This window comes from Miscanthus floridulus, chromosome 5 (assembly GCF_019320115.1).
Source record: "Miscanthus floridulus cultivar M001 chromosome 5, ASM1932011v1, whole genome shotgun sequence".
Classification (NCBI taxonomy): Eukaryota; Viridiplantae; Streptophyta; class Magnoliopsida; order Poales; family Poaceae; genus Miscanthus; species Miscanthus floridulus.
The window spans coordinates 106,057,288-106,073,213 of record NC_089584.1 but is presented as its reverse complement, the minus strand read 5'-3'; the positions used below and the strand labels follow the sequence as shown (position 1 = coordinate 106,073,213).

Genomic DNA, 15,926 nt, shown 5'->3' with positions numbered 1-15,926 from the left:
TGTCTATATCTTTAAAACTCTTCTTGTTAATACAATGCAAATCTTTTGCTTATTCGAGAGAAAAAATATGAGGTATCCAAAGTAATTTTAGGATGAATGAGTCTTGCAAAAGACTAACTTGTCTTAACTAATTATAGTTAGTTTCATTATTAACTTGCTTTATTTTCTAGTAAGACATAGTTTAAAAAGACATGTATGGATGTCAATGATTTTGGTTACCAACATGAGTAATTTTGGGCAACATGATGTTTAAGAACATAGTTAGAGGGGTGTAGTCTTGGCTAGACCGATAGTTTTAACAACGCATTTGTTTCGGTTAGCCGGCGCGATTAATTTTAAAAAGGACTATTCACCCTCCCTCTAGTCCGTCATCTTGACCCTATACCTAGGTGGACCGGACCCTAGCTACGGGAGGACCGGACCCTGAGAAGGTGAGTCCGGTCATCAACCCTAGCCAGGGCCCGACACTGTGGTGTTCTGGGCCTAGGGTAGGGTCAGGTTCGGTCAGTTGCAGTAGCGGCGCAGTGGCTCACGGGGGTTTCGAACCCTGGTGTCAAGCAGGACCAGACCCTGAGCCGTGGGTCCAGTTGTGGCATTATGGAGCGTGAGCAGAGCAGGTGGTGATGTGGCGCGTGGAGAAGGACCAGACCCTGATTGTCAGAGTCCGGTTGATTCAAGTGGACCAGGTCCGGAGGGTTTTGGCCCTCTCGGGACCTTTCTAGACATGACCGAACCCTGGCGTTGGTGGGTCTGGTCCAGTTGTGCTGGGAGGGTCCGGTCCTGCTATTGTGTGCGCGTTGGCACGATTGAACTCCGCACGGTGGGTTCGGTCATCCTTGAGTGGCGCATCCAGTTCAGTCTGTGGTGGCGCACGCGAGGTATCCGTTGGAGATCAATGCTTGGCGTTCAAAGGTGGGACATGTGGCATGATCCCAGCAACCGAACCCTATGAACATTGTGGGTCCGGTCAGCCTACGAGGGTTTGGTCCAGACCATGCGCAGAGAGGGTTTTGAGCAACGGCTCTTTTGACCCTGGGCTATATAACCAAGCATTAGCCGGTCTTGGGCTGGTTGCAGAGCACACTAGAGCCTTGGTGGCTTATGTGGTGGTGCTTGGGAGCCCTCTAACTCCCTCATGCTTGGTAGTGTTCATCCGATCAAGTGAGTGAGTGATTCTAGTGCGATTGCATTATGAGATTGCATCGAGTGGCACTAGGTGATCGTGTTGTAAGCTGGTGGTGCTTGTTACTCTTGGAGGTTGCCACCTCCTAGATGGCTTGATGGCTTATGACTTCGTTGAAGCATGCGAGAAGATTGTGCGGTGCTCCGGAGAAGAATTTGTGAGGGGGATTGTGCTCACCCCGTGGGGATCACGAAGAGCAACTCTAGTAGAGCATGTCATTGAGCTACCCTCACTTGGTTCGTGGGGTTCTTGCAGTGCCCAACGTGTGGGTTTGGTGTGGTGCCAATTAGTCACCGAACCATCAAGTGAGCGGTCGACACAACGGGGACTCGCTTGGTGGCAACCAAGTGAACCATAGGATAAAAATCACCATGTCATCCTCTTTCCGTTGATTTACATCCCCCATACACAAGCTTTTATTTACTTTCATATATGTTGTGTTTGTATAGTTGCTCTTGTAATTAGTTAGCTTGTGTAGCTTGCTAGTTACCTTCTTGCTTGAGTATCTTCCTTACGTGACTAATTTGGTTTGTGTAACTTTGTTAGTCACATTGCTTAGTATGTGTAGCTAAGTAATTTATGCTCTTTAATTTATCTTGTGTAGGCTTATTTTTTAGCATTGCTAGTGAGCTTAGGTGGCTTTGTACTTTTGCTAAGTAGATTATGTAGGAGCTTCTCCGGTTGCTCGAGTACTAGTTGCATAGATTTGTGTGACCTTGCTATTAGAATTGATTAGGTGAGCTCTTGCTAGCCCGGTACCTTTGTTGTTTAATTAGGATCTTTATAAGGTGCTTGTAAACTTAGATAGAGGGATGTAGTTTTGGTTAGACCAATAATTTTAATTTCGTATTTGTTTCGATTAGCCGACGTGATTAATTTTAGAAAGGATTATTTATCTCTCTTTTAGTCAGTCGTTTCAACCCTACAATTTGTTAGTGTCCTCGATCAGAAGATGTGATAAGGGCATCCATGGTTTGCATTCGGTTTGAGGACATTGAATCTAGGATGAACGTTCCCGCGAAGTGGACTATAGCTGCTAGCCTAAAAGGGTGTTTGAATTCGGTGACTAAAATTTAGGAGGTATCACGTGAGGATGTCGCATAGGGTGTTCGGATACTAAAAAAAATTACAAAACCCGTCAGTACTCCACAAAACGAATTTATTAAGCCTAATTAATCCGTCATTAGCACATGTTTAGTGTAGCACTGCATTGTCAAATTATAGACTAATTAGGCTTAAAAGATTCATTTCGTAAATTAGTCACAAGCTGTACAATTAGTTTCATAATTAATCTATATTTAATACTTCATATATATGTATTCAAATATCCGATTAAACAACGACTAAAATTTAGAAAATGTTAGACGCTTGTAGCGAATGCCTCACAACTGGTGCCACGTGGCTAGCACACATTGAGCTAGTGCCTCCCCTGCTACCGTGTTGGTGTAGGTCAACCTCGATGCCACCCTTGCCCATGCCACCTGTATCCTGCATCAGGTATGAAAAGGAGATTAGGCAAGCTGAGATAGACAAGGAGTGGGTAGACAAAGCACATGAGGCTATTTTCGACAACAATACCTAAAATATAACACTCATTCGTTCTTTAGGTAATGCTACAGGCAAAAAATTCAATACTTATTCGACATCTTCTCCAACAAACAGACCCAAAAGAGAATCTTTTTTTACAAATGGGTTTCCAGGAGAGAGGATACTCATATTTAGTTTGTGTCTAGGTCTCCTGTATAGGTAGTCTGTAGGAGGCTGATTTTGGATCTCTCGCTACCTATTTTAGATTTGGGTCTCCTTATTGAAGATAGTCTGAGGGCATGACGAGCTAGACAGGTGACATCTAGGCTTGTCTCATGAGTCAATATTTTTTCAGTGAAGAAATATTATTTTTTTATAATAAATCAACGAACAATACTTTTTAGCCTGACTTATCAGCCAAACGAATAGAACCCAAGGAGGACACCGTCTGAGCCGAGGAAGGAGGAAAACGAAATAGAGATTAACACCGTAGAGGAGGGACAAGCTCATCCCTAGATTTTGAAGAGAAGGATATGCCCCGTGTTTATGAGAAGTGCCTCCTAGAGGATTATCTGTCCTTGCAATTCCTAAACCAAGTGTCTGTTTAGTTCCTAAAATTTTGCAAAAATTTTCAAGATTCTCCGTCATATCGAATCTTTGGACGCATGCATGAAGCATTAAATATAAATAAAAAATAAAACTAATTACACAGTTTAGACGAAATTCACGAGACGAATCTTTTAAGCCTAATTAGACTATGATTGGACACTAATTGCCAAATAACAACTAAAGTGCTACAGTACTATTTCTCAAAAAATTTTACCAACTAAACGAGGCTCAAATAACAATACAAATGGAATCTTCCCTATCCGATCTCACTGTCCCTAAAATAAGGGCCTATTTGACGAGACTCTTCCTCGGCTCTGGCTCCTGCGGAGGAGTCCTACCAACGCTAAGCAGAGGAGCCAACGGCCTGTTCGCTTGATCGTAAACGATCCTAAATTTTCAGCCAGAACAGTATTTTTCTCTCACACCAAACTAGCCAACAGTAGTAATCCACGATCGTACACACACCAGCCGAATAGGCGGTAGAGCTGTCGTGGCTTCTCCAAAATAGCTCTGGCTTATAGACTCATGACCGTCAACGGAGATCAACCCAACACAGGTGTGTTGTACTCGTCACGCACAGTGCTCCTCGTCTCCTTCTAAAAGGAGAAAATTGAATATTTGACATCCAATAGGGACGCCTGTGAACATTTGACATTCAATTCGCGCGTCGTTGAAAATTTAACACTCTGGCTGCGAATTCGTTGAAAATCTGAGTTTTCTCCTCCTTTTCTCCATTTAACATTTTTTTTCTTTTTTCTTTTGCTTTCCAAGGCAACGATGAATGACCAAAGTACCTTGGCCTGCTGTTGCTCGACCATTGCGGCGCCTCTGGCCTGCGTCGACGGCCTCCATCAGCGGCGGAGCCGAAGACGGCGGGCTTTGGTTAGCGCCGACGCCCAGCACCGGCGACCGTCCGCACGCACGCATGGCCGGCTCGTCCAGCACCGGCGACCGGCCCCGCGCCCATCCTGGCCCCGCGCGCACCCAGCCAGCGGCAGTGCCTCTTCCGGCACCCAGCGGCGGCGCGTGAAGAACAAAGAAGAGCGGCGGCGGCGTGACGAACAGAGCCGAAGAAAAATAAGTACGGGAGAGAGATGCGTTCGTTTCTCAGAAGAAATGGATGGATAAGGAGATCAGCGTTGCCTTGGAAAGCAAAAGAAAAAAAGAAAAAAATGTTAAATGGAGAAAAGGAGGAGAAAACCCATATTTTCAACGAATTCACAGTCAGAGTGTTAAATTTTCAACGACGCGCGAATTGAATGTCAAATGTTCACATGCGCGCAGATTGGGTGTCAAATATTCAATTCTCTCTTCTAAAAGTGTTGTTGCTCTCCGCCAAGCATGAAACAAACACAGTCTGCAACGAGCTAAGTATCTAACTACGCTCATGGTCCTATGTGCTACGATTTTAAACGGCTCTAGTTCTTCGCTACGGTATGCCAAAATAGGTGAAGCCAAAAATAGACCCTAGTTCATAAAATGGAACAGCTTCTTCACTCAGCGCCGCACATGGAGGGAGCCAAGGAGCCACCCGATGTGCCCTAACATTTTTCTGAGAGAACAGGAGGGGTCGACCCCTACTGAAGATGCGCTCTACCATTGCAGTTGCAGCGCACAACTATGCATAGTACTATAGTAGTACAATAATGGTAGTACGATCACAAGAGTCCAATCAATACAGAGCGTGCTCGTTCAAGGCAAAAAGGCAGCACACGGCCACGCACGCAGGGCTGAGCAGGCATAACAGGGAACTAGTCGTCGTAAGCACACCTCTTCCCGGAGCTCTGCTCCCCGAGCTAGTACGCGCCGACGACGATGGGGTGTCACCGTCGCCGCTGCCTCGGCAGGCGCCGATGCCGACCCCGACGCCCCGCAGGACGCTCCGGTCGTCCAGGCACAGCCCGGAGTTGCCGCTCAGGTCGAGGTTCCCGCCGAGCCGGCGCAGGAACGCGCCGTCGAACGGCACGGCCCCGCCAAGCGCGTTGTTGCTCAGGTTCAGGTGGTACATCCTGCCCAAGCGGCTCAGCGCCGCGGGTATCGGCCCCGTCAGGTTATTGTCCTGCAGCGAAAGCGTCGTCAGGCTCGCCAACTGGCCGAACGCCTCCGGTATCGGGCCCGAGTAGCCGGAGCCGGCCAGCCGGAGTTCTTGCAGGCGGGCAAGGCTGCCGAGCTCGGAAGGCAGCGGGACGCCCATTGGGTTGTTGTCCATGATCAGGTACTGGAGGTTTCGCAGCCCAGAGATGCCTGGAGGGAAATGGCCGGTCAGGCCATTGTTGCTCAGCGCCAAGAAGGTGAGCGAGGTCAGGTTGGCGACGGTGTCCGGGATGCCGCCGGTGAGGTTGTTGGAGCTGAGGTCCAGCTTCTGCAGCTGCCGCAGCTCGCCGATCCGGCTCGGGATGGCGCCAGACAGCGAGTTGTAGCTCAGGTCCAAACCGACCAAGCTCCTGAGCTGGCCAATCTGGGTCGGCACAGGCCCCGAGAGCGAGTTGTAGCTGAGGTCAAGGCGCACCAGCGAGGTGAGGTCCCCGATGCCCAGCGGGATCTCGCCGCGGACTAGGCCGTTCTGGGAGACGGTGAGCACCTGGAGGGCCCGGAGGCTGGCCAGCGCCGGCGGCATCGTGCCGGACAGCGCCGGGTTCGCCCTGATGCTAAGCTGCTGCAGGCCGGAGGCCGCCGAGAGGTTGGCGGGCGCCGGCAGGGTGAGTGTCGTGGCGGCGGCCGGGTTGGTGAAGCAGTCGACGAAGAAGAGGGACTGGAGGTGCGGCAGGGAGAACACCTCGGTAGGGAAGGACGCCGTGTCCTTGCACGTCGGGTTGGGCTCCACGCCGAAGTCCAGCCGCGTGACGTGCATGCGCGCCGCCGCGTCGGCGGCCGGCTTGCACTCGAGCCCCGGCCACGGCGCGCTGCAGGGGTCGGGGCTCTCGACGCGCCAGTCCCGGTCCGAGGACACGGCCTCCATGACACGGAACAGCGTCTCCCTCTCTGTTGGATCCATTGCCGCCGCCGCCGCCGCTGCCGCTGCGTCGGCGGCCACGGGGAGCAGGGACAGCAGCAGGGCAATGAACGCTGGCACCATGGTGTTCGCGCTCGCGCGTGCGGCTCTGGGGTGTGGGCCTTTGCGGACTGGAACGGACGGGGAGTCTCGCCAGGAAGGCTTGCACTTGCAGCAATAAAACAGGGGACTCGTGACTCGCGTGAGCGACTCGATTGACGCGACGACGACAGAGAAAGCGCGCGAGGAGTAAAGTAGAACAGGGGCACAGGGTCCCCCGTCTAGGCAAAAGGCAAGTCTCTCGCGTTGCGTTCGGGTCGCCCGTAATTCCACAAACGGAGGTCGGAGGTCCGCATCAGGCAGGCAATAATAATATCAGGCGATCTTGCCAATCTTTCTCCGCTCTGGCTATGCAGTGCTAGTAGGGGGCCATTCGAAGGGAACCGCACGCTTGACACATGTAACGAGGCTGTAGGAGTAGTACAATGTAACGAGGCTAGTATGTAGTTTGACTGGTCAGGCGCTAGCTACTCGTACGTTCCTGACATGAGTTATGTGTTTCGACCGGGGTCAGGGTGTTTGCATCCGCCTACTAAAATTTAGAGGGGTGTTGAGAGAATATTACATGGGGCGTTTGGATAGTAATAAAAAACAAATTACATAATTCGTCAGTACTTTATGAAACGATTTTTTAAGCTTGATTAATCCATCATTAGCACATATTTACTGTAGTAAAACATCGTCAAATCATGGACTAATTAGGCTTAAAAGATTCGTTTCGTAAATTAGTCGCAAACTATACAATTAGTTTCGTAGTTAGTCTATATTTAATACTCCATGCATATGTTTAAATATTCGATGAGACAGCGATTAAAATTTAGGAGAAGCAACCACACACCACGTCGGTCGACGGGTTAATAATAAGTGCAAAAGAGGGGGCCCCGTTGCCTGACCTCCATAATTTCACAACCCAGGCGTGTAAGCCCTTGTTTAATTTCCACCTCAAAATTTTACGTCATGTCACATCGAATGTTTGGATCACATTAAATATTTGAATATATACATAGAGTATTAAATATAAACTAAAAAATTAACTAATTACACAGTTTGCGACTAATTTACGATGGCTCCGCTCGCTTCGCTGAAAAAACAAGCCGAAACACTGTTCTGGCCGATTTGTTGTGAGAGAAAAACACTGTTCCGGCTAAAAAAAATTAAGCTAAAAAAGACGGATTATAAGAGAAGCGAACATGACCGATACCAATCTTTTAAGCCTAATTAGTCCATAATTCGACAATAAAATGCTACAGTACGCACGTGTTAATAACGGATTAATTAGACTTAATAAATTCGTCTCGTGATTTATTGGTTGATTCTGTAATTTGTTTTTTATTAATATTTGAATACCTAAAACTTTACTTGATCTAAACAAGTCCCAACCTACACTGCCTGCATTGCAGCATGTCACCTCTACAACTTGTCAATCACAACTTTGGAAAGAAGTTTATTTCCATTGGGTGAACGAAAAAATTCTGGCGCAATCTCCTTCCTCCGTCCAAAATGAATATAACTAAAGCATTTTAAGTTGAGTTATAGAAAATCAAAATAATGCTAATATTTATATATACCAGATCTAACCTAGGAGGAATATGATGGTTTTTTTATTAAAAAGAGAAATAGACATCTAAATTCAGTCTAAGGGAGGACTTGAATCTGGATGTTTGGGGTGCATGACCAGGCCTTTCAGCCAACCAATTTGAGCTAAGCTTACCAAAATTTCAATAGATTCGTCACGGAGGAGCCACTTGGAACACACCTTCATGGGCAAACAAATACTGTACACATAAAGCAAAGGGTAAGACAGAAATCCGATCCGAACACCCAAAAAGACTCTCATGGATGGCACACGAAATGGACCAGTGAGCAGTCAGGATTCAGGTGGGAACAGGTGCGGCTCAGAGTCTCACGCCGCGGCAGTGGCACGAGTGCACGACCCGCACTGTATCGTTGCTGGTTTGTGAACAAATACCGTTGACCGGTTTATGTGAGAGAAAAATACTATTTTGATTAAAAATTTACTATCGTTTACGATAAGCCACAGCCACAGACTGACGAGTCAGCCCTTTGTCCATAATAGACGAATCATACAATTCCTCCATAGCAAAATGCATTAGCGGTCCCTAAATTTGTATCGCTGTATCATTCCGGTCTCTAAACTCGCAAATCGACCGTTTAGGTTCTCAAACTTATTCATCTGTGTTATTTTGGTCCTTAAACTTGTTCGGTTGTGTCATCCCAGTCCCTAAACTTACAAATCACCCGCTTAGGTCTTCAAACTTGTTCAGTTGTGTAATCTCGGTCCCTAAACTTGATGTTGAGTCTCATCTAGATCAAAACAGAGTGATCTAAAAACTTTATATCAAAAAATAATTCATAACTTTTTCATATGAACTCGAATGAAGACAAACTTTATATTAAAATTGTAGCCCTCGACGCGATCTACGACTTTGTAGTTGAAAAGTTTTTAAATTAAAACTGTTTAAGGTCCTAAAATATTATTATATATTTATAGATTTTAAAATTTAAAATTTAAAATTATCAAACAATCTTGTATATTGATATGGTCTATACGAAAGTTATAGTTCTCGATACGATCTACAACTTTGTAGTTGAAAAGTTTTTTGTCTGAAGTCATTTAGTATTTTGGAACCCTAAACAGTTTTAATTCAAAAAAAATTTAACTACAAAGGCATAGATCGTGTTGAGGGCTACAATTTTAATATAAAGTTTGTCTTCATTCGAGCTCATATGAAAAAAATTATGAATTATTTTTTGATATAAAATTTTTAAATCACCCTGTTTTGACCGAGATGAGACTCAAAACCAAGTTTAGAAACCGGGATGACACAACTAAACAAGTTTGAGAACCTAAACAGGTAATTTGCAAGTTTAGAAACCGGGATGACACGGCCGAACAAGTTTAGGGACCGAGATGACACAGATGAACAAGTTTAAAGATCTAAACGGTTGATTTACGAGTTTAGAGACCGAGATGATACAACCGTAAAAATTTAGGGACAGCGGGTACACTTTACTCATTCCTCAGAGACCCCAAATCCCAAGTTCGATTTTCCCAAATCCTAACCCAGGTATGGCCTGTGGCCTGTGGGTCGGGACTCGGGACTACACATCCCAGCCGACGTGACAAAAGCTGTCTGACTCAGGCATAGTGGTACCGAAGGCAATGGTGTTGGTTGCAGCAGCCAGCAAGTAGCAGACTGAGATGACCGACCAACACTGGATTCTCTACAAAAGCAAGCACCATGTGATGCTTGGCAGAACGATGGAGAGGTGCCTGCAACCGCGTCACCTCGCGACGCACCATGTCCCATCAAATGTCTTCAAATAAAAGGAAGGAAGCCACTGTTACTGCGTTAGAGTACTACAGTAAACACAGCTTACCGGACAAGCACCAGCTGGTACAGGGCCAGCTTGTTTCTTTGCTCAGCTCTGTCGCCTCGCCGAGTCATGGTACAGAGCGGGAAGCACCGGCTGGCGACCTGGCGTTGCTAAACGCAAACGAGCCGAATTGGGCTCATTCGGGCTGGTAATGCAAAGCTACCAAGCATGTCCTGCATGCCCTTCTTGCTTCCTCCTCAGCAAAGGATCTCAAAAAAGTTGTTTAGCAGAGCTTCTAGATTAAGCCCAGCAGCCGCTTTGAGAGCTCTATCAAACAGATCCTAATTAACAACTGCCTTAAACACTAAGTTAACAGCACAATTAGAAAACTCCTCAATGTACCTTCAGGAAAGTCAGTTTTGCATTTTCACAGTAGACATAACAAAGACTGGAACCTAGAGAAAGTTAGGACGGCCCAAATGTGAATCTATGATTACATTTCAGATGGGCAAAATATAGCAGCTACTACAAGAATAAAATTCGAGTAGTGGAGGCAGAATTAAGTCAAAAGGAAAAAATTAAGATCTCCAACTCACGAGCAGCTGCTGCGTTAGAAGGGCCAATATGGCACCAATGGAGATATTCAGTACATTGACAATATCGTTATTCAGCTGCATAGAACAATATTCACCATTAGTTTCAAGAGAGAAAAAAATTCCATGAAGTATACAAGCCTAATCGTGGTACACAAAGAATAAGAAACAGTGAGGCTCAATATAAATGGTCTTCCTGCAACAACAAAAATTCATCCAGAAGAAAACCTCAAGTGATGTCCCAGATTCAAGTTGGTCATTGTGAACAGAAGCTTCCAGGTAGCCGCCAAAAAAACAATGTTGACCAATGGAATGCTGCACTATGTATAATCATTGTATATAATGATGCATCCTATAATTAGTTTACATGCCTAAAAACAGACATCAAGTAGACTAAAAAAACAGACATCAAGTGTGGTGGCAGCTAATTTATTCTCTAACTCTCAATAAGATGCAGGCATGCACCAATGTCACTAAACATACGAAAGCTATATTAATACCAGCAAATAAAATTATATAATGGCCCTGTTCGCTTTGCTGAAAAGCCATGGCTGAAAGTTTTGTTCGCTGATTTGTTATGAGAGAAAAACACTGTTCGTTCGCTGAAATAGTACGGCTCATAAAACAAGTGAACAGGGCCATTGTCCTTTGCATTCGGCAGGACTTATTGCTGCTGCGGCTGATTTGTAGGGCTAATTTGTTGTGAGAGAAAAACACTGTTCCCATGGCTGAAAAGTAGGGCTGATTCTGGCTGATAAGCTCAAGCGAACAAGGCCATTGGGTTATACCAAAATGATCTGGATTATATACTTGGTTGCATTGAGCCACATGCTGAGAATGTCATCAGCTCATTATGCTGAAATTTATCTAGGAGGTCATGAAGTAAATAAGATGGTTGTCCATTGGGTAGCGGATGTATTTATGGCACACATAAATGATGATGGCCCTATTAATACACCACTGGTACTCCAACAACACTTCATGTAAGCCAATTTGGTGATGCAAAGTTGCAAACAACATAACAATTAGCACACAAAAAAATGCCGATTGAGGAAATGGGGTAACTGGGAAAAGTTCAAACAAGCTTTGTAGATGAAGCATCAGTATTTAGTAAGGTAAAAGTGCAAACTCACCCATTCAAAACCTTCCTTGTCTTGCAAAGTCGCCCCAATATAACTCTCAACATAATTCGCAATCTGAGAGGCAAGAACGCATACCGCAACTTGTGATACATCCACCTACAACATAACACAGGATTCTTTCCTCAGTAATCATGTACTCCCTCCTTTTCTTCATGGTGTATTAGGATTTGAAAATGTCTGTCTTCGTAAAATTCCAACAACAATTAGTCAAATTATATGTGTGTGTAGTATTTACAAAACTTGCACCAAGAAATTCATTTTTCAGAGATCTTTAATATGAAATCGATTTTGTAGAAATTGATGATTTTTTAGATAAACTAATGGTCAAATATACTTTTCAAGAATTTTTCAAATCCTAATGTGCCCTACAAAAAGAGGAGGGACAACCAATTTTACAGTCCAGCGTAAGAAGTATAAAATTCACAAGTCACTGTAGCTCCAGTAATTGCAATTTCTAGGTTGACTATCATACTATAGAAACCAATTTCTAGGACAACCAATTTCTAGGTAAACTAAAGACAAGATCAAGGACGCTCCTGATGGTGCTGAATTTCAAACAAAAATATGTACCTGCCCAAGAAGATAACCAACACCTGCAAGAAACACAGCCGCTAGAATTCCAGCAATAGTACCCTCAATACTGATTGCACCTTCTGTACCTCTAGGAACAACCTTTAATGTTGTCACCAGGTACCTATTCTACAGAAGAACCAAGATTTGAGCATTCAGTATTGAGAACCTATTATAACTCCATATAGACTTGCATTCTACAAAAGAATGGAAGTTTACATGATGAAATCTTATGAAGGCTGCATAGTAATGTGTTACGAAAACTAAACTTACGTTGTTCTTCCAAAAGCCTTCCCTATTTCACTTGAAACTGTATCACTTAGTTTAGTACAGAAACTAGCAACAAAGCCCAGTCTCCAGAGCTCAGAGGATGCTGTACCACCAGCATGATATATTGATAGTACGGCACAAACACAACCAGCAGCGCTAGAACCAATAACACTTCCAGGCCCTCTTCTTCCTCCTCTTTTCTCTGCTACTCCCAGAGCTTCCTTCTGTCTTATCCTCAACTTAGTAACCGCTGTGCCCTGCATATCAAATACTAAATAAAAAACTTGGCTGATAGCCTAAAAGGATTAAAATGATAGATAACATATCAGAAAAGGCAAATTAGCTGGATTTGTCTGCTACAGCAAGCAACCAAAATCATGAAATATGGTAGTATGATGTGAGAAAAAATCATAGACTGCACAGATGATCAAAAGAATAAAACGCATGAACAGTCTCAAACTTGTCCGACAGTGTAAAAATGCAGATCTGCCCTGAACGGCTGAACTTTTTAAATCTCTCGTTCAAAGGACCAAAGCTCCCTAGTTGAAATGAAATGTACCTGCCTGTTTTGGCAAGCATGCAGCGCACAAATGTGCTCTGTTCCTGTTTCCGATGCTGCTGACAGTGTTGGACTGTGGCGACAAATCAGGGAGGGAGGGGGGGGGGGGGGGGGGGGGGGGGGTTCCAGGATAATCACTAATCAACATGCACATAATTATTCTTTTCGTATGTAAAAAGGAGCCACACATAATGGGTGTTATATTTTGAAGAACAATCGCATAAGAGGACAGCAATAGAATGGACAGCCTATGTATAGATAGAGTTGCATTTGCATATTTGTAATCTCCCACTAGTCACCACATGAGCGCAGTGGCGAATACGCGCAAGGCAGGGAGCAGCATGAGCTCACGCTAGGTACTCAGTTGCTAGTGTCGTATGCGTGGTGTGGCCATTGTCCTACGAGAAGATGGAGAATAGGCACACTGAAGACTAGTGAAGCTGATGCCTGTTATGCTTATTATTGGAGTGTGCTAGACACGTTATAATTAAGTGTACTTGTGCAAGCGCTTAAAGTGTACTGGTGCAAGCTGAAACTAGCACCCCTCAAGTCACCAAGGGCGGTACGAGCAGCCTGAGCACAGAAGTTGCCCCATGGTCCTAGCTGATTCGGCACACAAAGAGGGAGAGAGAGAGGGTCAAAGGTGGAGGGTGCTGTTGTGTTCAACAACAAGGCCAGCAGTGAGATGAGATCTATCAAAGCCATTGCACAGTGGAAGGCACACGGAGCACAGTATGTAGTACTAGGTCGAAGGCTTGTTGCACACACAAGTGGTTTCCATCTCTCAAGGAGGTATTGTTGATGGCAGCCATGGAAGACACAAGGAGCTCAGTTAAACCCCAATTTGCCATCCAACTATTCTCGATTAAGCTCCATCTTCAAATCTTCTCCAAAACTTAGGTGTACGTTCCACGCCACCCCACCAGTGAGACTTGCTTGCCGGACATCTCCACCCTCCCCGTCGCATGGGAAACAATAAAATGGTTGCCCTGGCCAATGATTCAGCAGCAGTCCATGGCTTGAGGGCAAGCAAGATGAAACAAAGGAAGGGTGGAGAGAGGTTGGGTTATGGGCTGATGAGATGATACACAGGACGAGTTAACCCCATAGATCTGGTGGGCCGGAGGAGGAAGAGAAGCATAGTCAGCAACTGAGCATGGCCGCATGCCCGCATGTCACCTTGATGCCACATCAGTTGGTACATTTGGATAAAGGAGATTTGGACATTGAGCATTTTAAGAGTTGGCCTAGATGACACCGTTTGACAAGTTCAAGGACCACCGATGCACTTTAATTAATTATCAAATTATCATGAGGTTGCTAAGTATGAGCAACCAAGAGCGAATACATCCATATCCAAACAAAACTTGTTCATTTGAACCAGAAAACCAAGAGGAAAAACCTCCACTCCTCCGGTCTCTAATTGGGTACATCACAACTATATTATGTCATTAGCATTGCAAATAGTATGCCCAAGCCCAAGCGCAGGCCATACACGCTTTTATTCTAATTCTAAGGGGTGAAACTACAACAGAACTAGATTTTTTTAAGCAAACTGTACACACAGATTTCAGTAAGGTCTCGTAGCTAGGTTCAATCTAGCACCTACAAACTACAAACATGAACAGGATCCATCTGCGACAACTACTAAACTGCTGTAGAATGATACAGTAACATCGACCTCAGGAGGATTTATCATTCCACGGCAGAATCCAATTAAATTTAAACTAAATTAGTCCATACTGGGTAATGAGAACCGTTCGGACCGACTCACCACAACGAAGTAGGCGACGACGAGAAGGAAACCCGGGGCCCCGAACGCGCGCCACGTCAGGGTGCCCAGGAGATAGGCGGCGGCGAAGCCGGAGGCGGAGAGGCCCGAGAGGAGCACCGGCGATCCGGCGACAAAGACGGCGAGGTTGCTGGCCGCGGCGGACCGCCACGTCGGCGGCGACGTCAAGAAGGCGTCGGCGAGCGCGTCCCGAATGCCCGCCACGGCCCCCGCAGCAACGTCAGGGGGCGCGCGAGGCGGGGACGGGGGACGGGGGCGCGGAATCCTAGGCCTTCGATGGAACAGAGGGAGAATTCTGGGCGCGGGTAGGTAGGAGAGGATACGAGGCGACGAGGAGAGGGGAGCGTGGAGCGGGAGTGAGCACGCCATTGGAGACTAGAGAAGGGTGATGATGAACTGATGCTAGTTAGGCAGACAAATAGGAGGACTCTTTTTAGGGGCTTTTACCTGTACGCCATTATAAAAGTTTGAAATGATTTACGTGTCATTGAAATTTTAAAAAGTTCCTCAGTACCTTCGTCCGAAGTTTCTTTTACCTACGTGCCACTTTCGTTAGTTTTCCAAGTGAAAAAGACGATTTTGCCCTCAGTTATAGAATGCATCGAAATTTTCATTCTTTCCTCAGGTGCCACTGTAACTTCCTGTGATTCAAAAAACTTAACTTTTTTCTCTGTACCATTATGAAAAAAATCATGGTAACAGCTTGTACGTGTGCATGTGAAAAACTTTAATAATTATAATAAATTCGAAATGCATACGATTTTTTTCATAATGGTACAGAGAAAAAAGTTAAGTTTTTTTAATCACAGGAAGTTACAGTGGCACCTGAGGAAAGAATGAAAATTTTGATGCATTCTATAACTGAGGGCAAAATCGTCTTTTCCGCTTGGAAAACTAACGAAAGTGGCACGTAGGTAAAAGAAACTTCGGACGAGGGTACTGAGGAACTTTTCAAAATTTCAATGGCACGTAGATAATTTCGAACTTTTATAATGGCGTACAGGTAATTGTCTCCTCTTTTTAAGCCAAAAATCTCCTTTTCGCCCGTGAGCCCATTCCGATGCGAAACCCATCTTTGGTAGCCCGATTTAGCCCACCCATGACTCCCATGAGAGCGCACGCTTAAGCCACCCCGTTAACCCTACCGCTGAGCCCGGAACACAGCCCCGCCGCCTCGTTTTTTTTTTAAATTTTAAGGCTTTTTGAAAACTAATTTAAAATCTAACACGGTCGGATTTTTTTAAACTAACACTTACTTTTGGCCGCGTCTATTGCTCTGACGCGGTCAAA

General features: G+C 45.3%; 2 protein-coding genes across 2 annotated transcripts; both read right to left on the bottom strand.

Annotated features, from left to right (window-relative positions):
• Positions 1–2,654: 2,654 nt before the first annotated feature.
• LOC136452902 (protein VTE6, chloroplastic-like) lies at positions 2,655–15,039 on the bottom strand. Its single transcript, XM_066453483.1, has 7 exons — positions 14,619–15,039; positions 12,289–12,542; positions 12,016–12,139; positions 11,437–11,541; positions 10,307–10,381; positions 8,083–8,146; positions 2,655–2,671 (listed from the first exon to the last, which is right to left on the bottom strand). The coding sequence occupies exons 1-6, from the start codon at positions 15,003–15,005 to the stop codon at positions 8,102–8,104; spliced, it is 990 nt and encodes a 329-aa protein (XP_066309580.1). The 5' UTR covers positions 15,006–15,039; the 3' UTR covers positions 2,655–2,671; positions 8,083–8,101.
• Positions 4,821–6,480, bottom strand: LOC136452903 (receptor like protein 29-like). Its single transcript, XM_066453484.1, has one exon. The coding sequence runs from the start codon at positions 6,393–6,395 to the stop codon at positions 4,992–4,994; it is 1,404 nt and encodes a 467-aa protein (XP_066309581.1). The 5' UTR covers positions 6,396–6,480; the 3' UTR covers positions 4,821–4,991.
• Positions 15,040–15,926: the final 887 nt, after the last annotated feature.

What these genes read in the sequence shown, in the direction of transcription:
- LOC136452903 (XM_066453484.1), bottom strand. Translation starts at nt 6,395, where the DNA reads ATGGTGCCAGCGTTCATTGCCCTGCTGCTGTCCCTGCTCCCCGTGGCC.
- LOC136452902 (XM_066453483.1), bottom strand. Translation starts at nt 15,005, where the DNA reads ATGGCGTGCTCACTCCCGCTCCACGCTCCCCTCTCCTCGTCGCCTCGT. An exon ending in ACAAGGAAGGTTTTGAATGG is followed by an intron (nt 10,382 to 11,436) that starts GTGAGTTTGCAC and finishes TGTTCTATGCAG; the next exon opens with CTGAATAACGATATTGTCAA. An exon ending in TTCTAACGCAGCAGCTGCTC is followed by an intron (nt 8,147 to 10,306) that starts GTGAGTTGGAGA and finishes TTATGTGTACAG; the next exon opens with TATTTGTTTGCCCATGAAGG.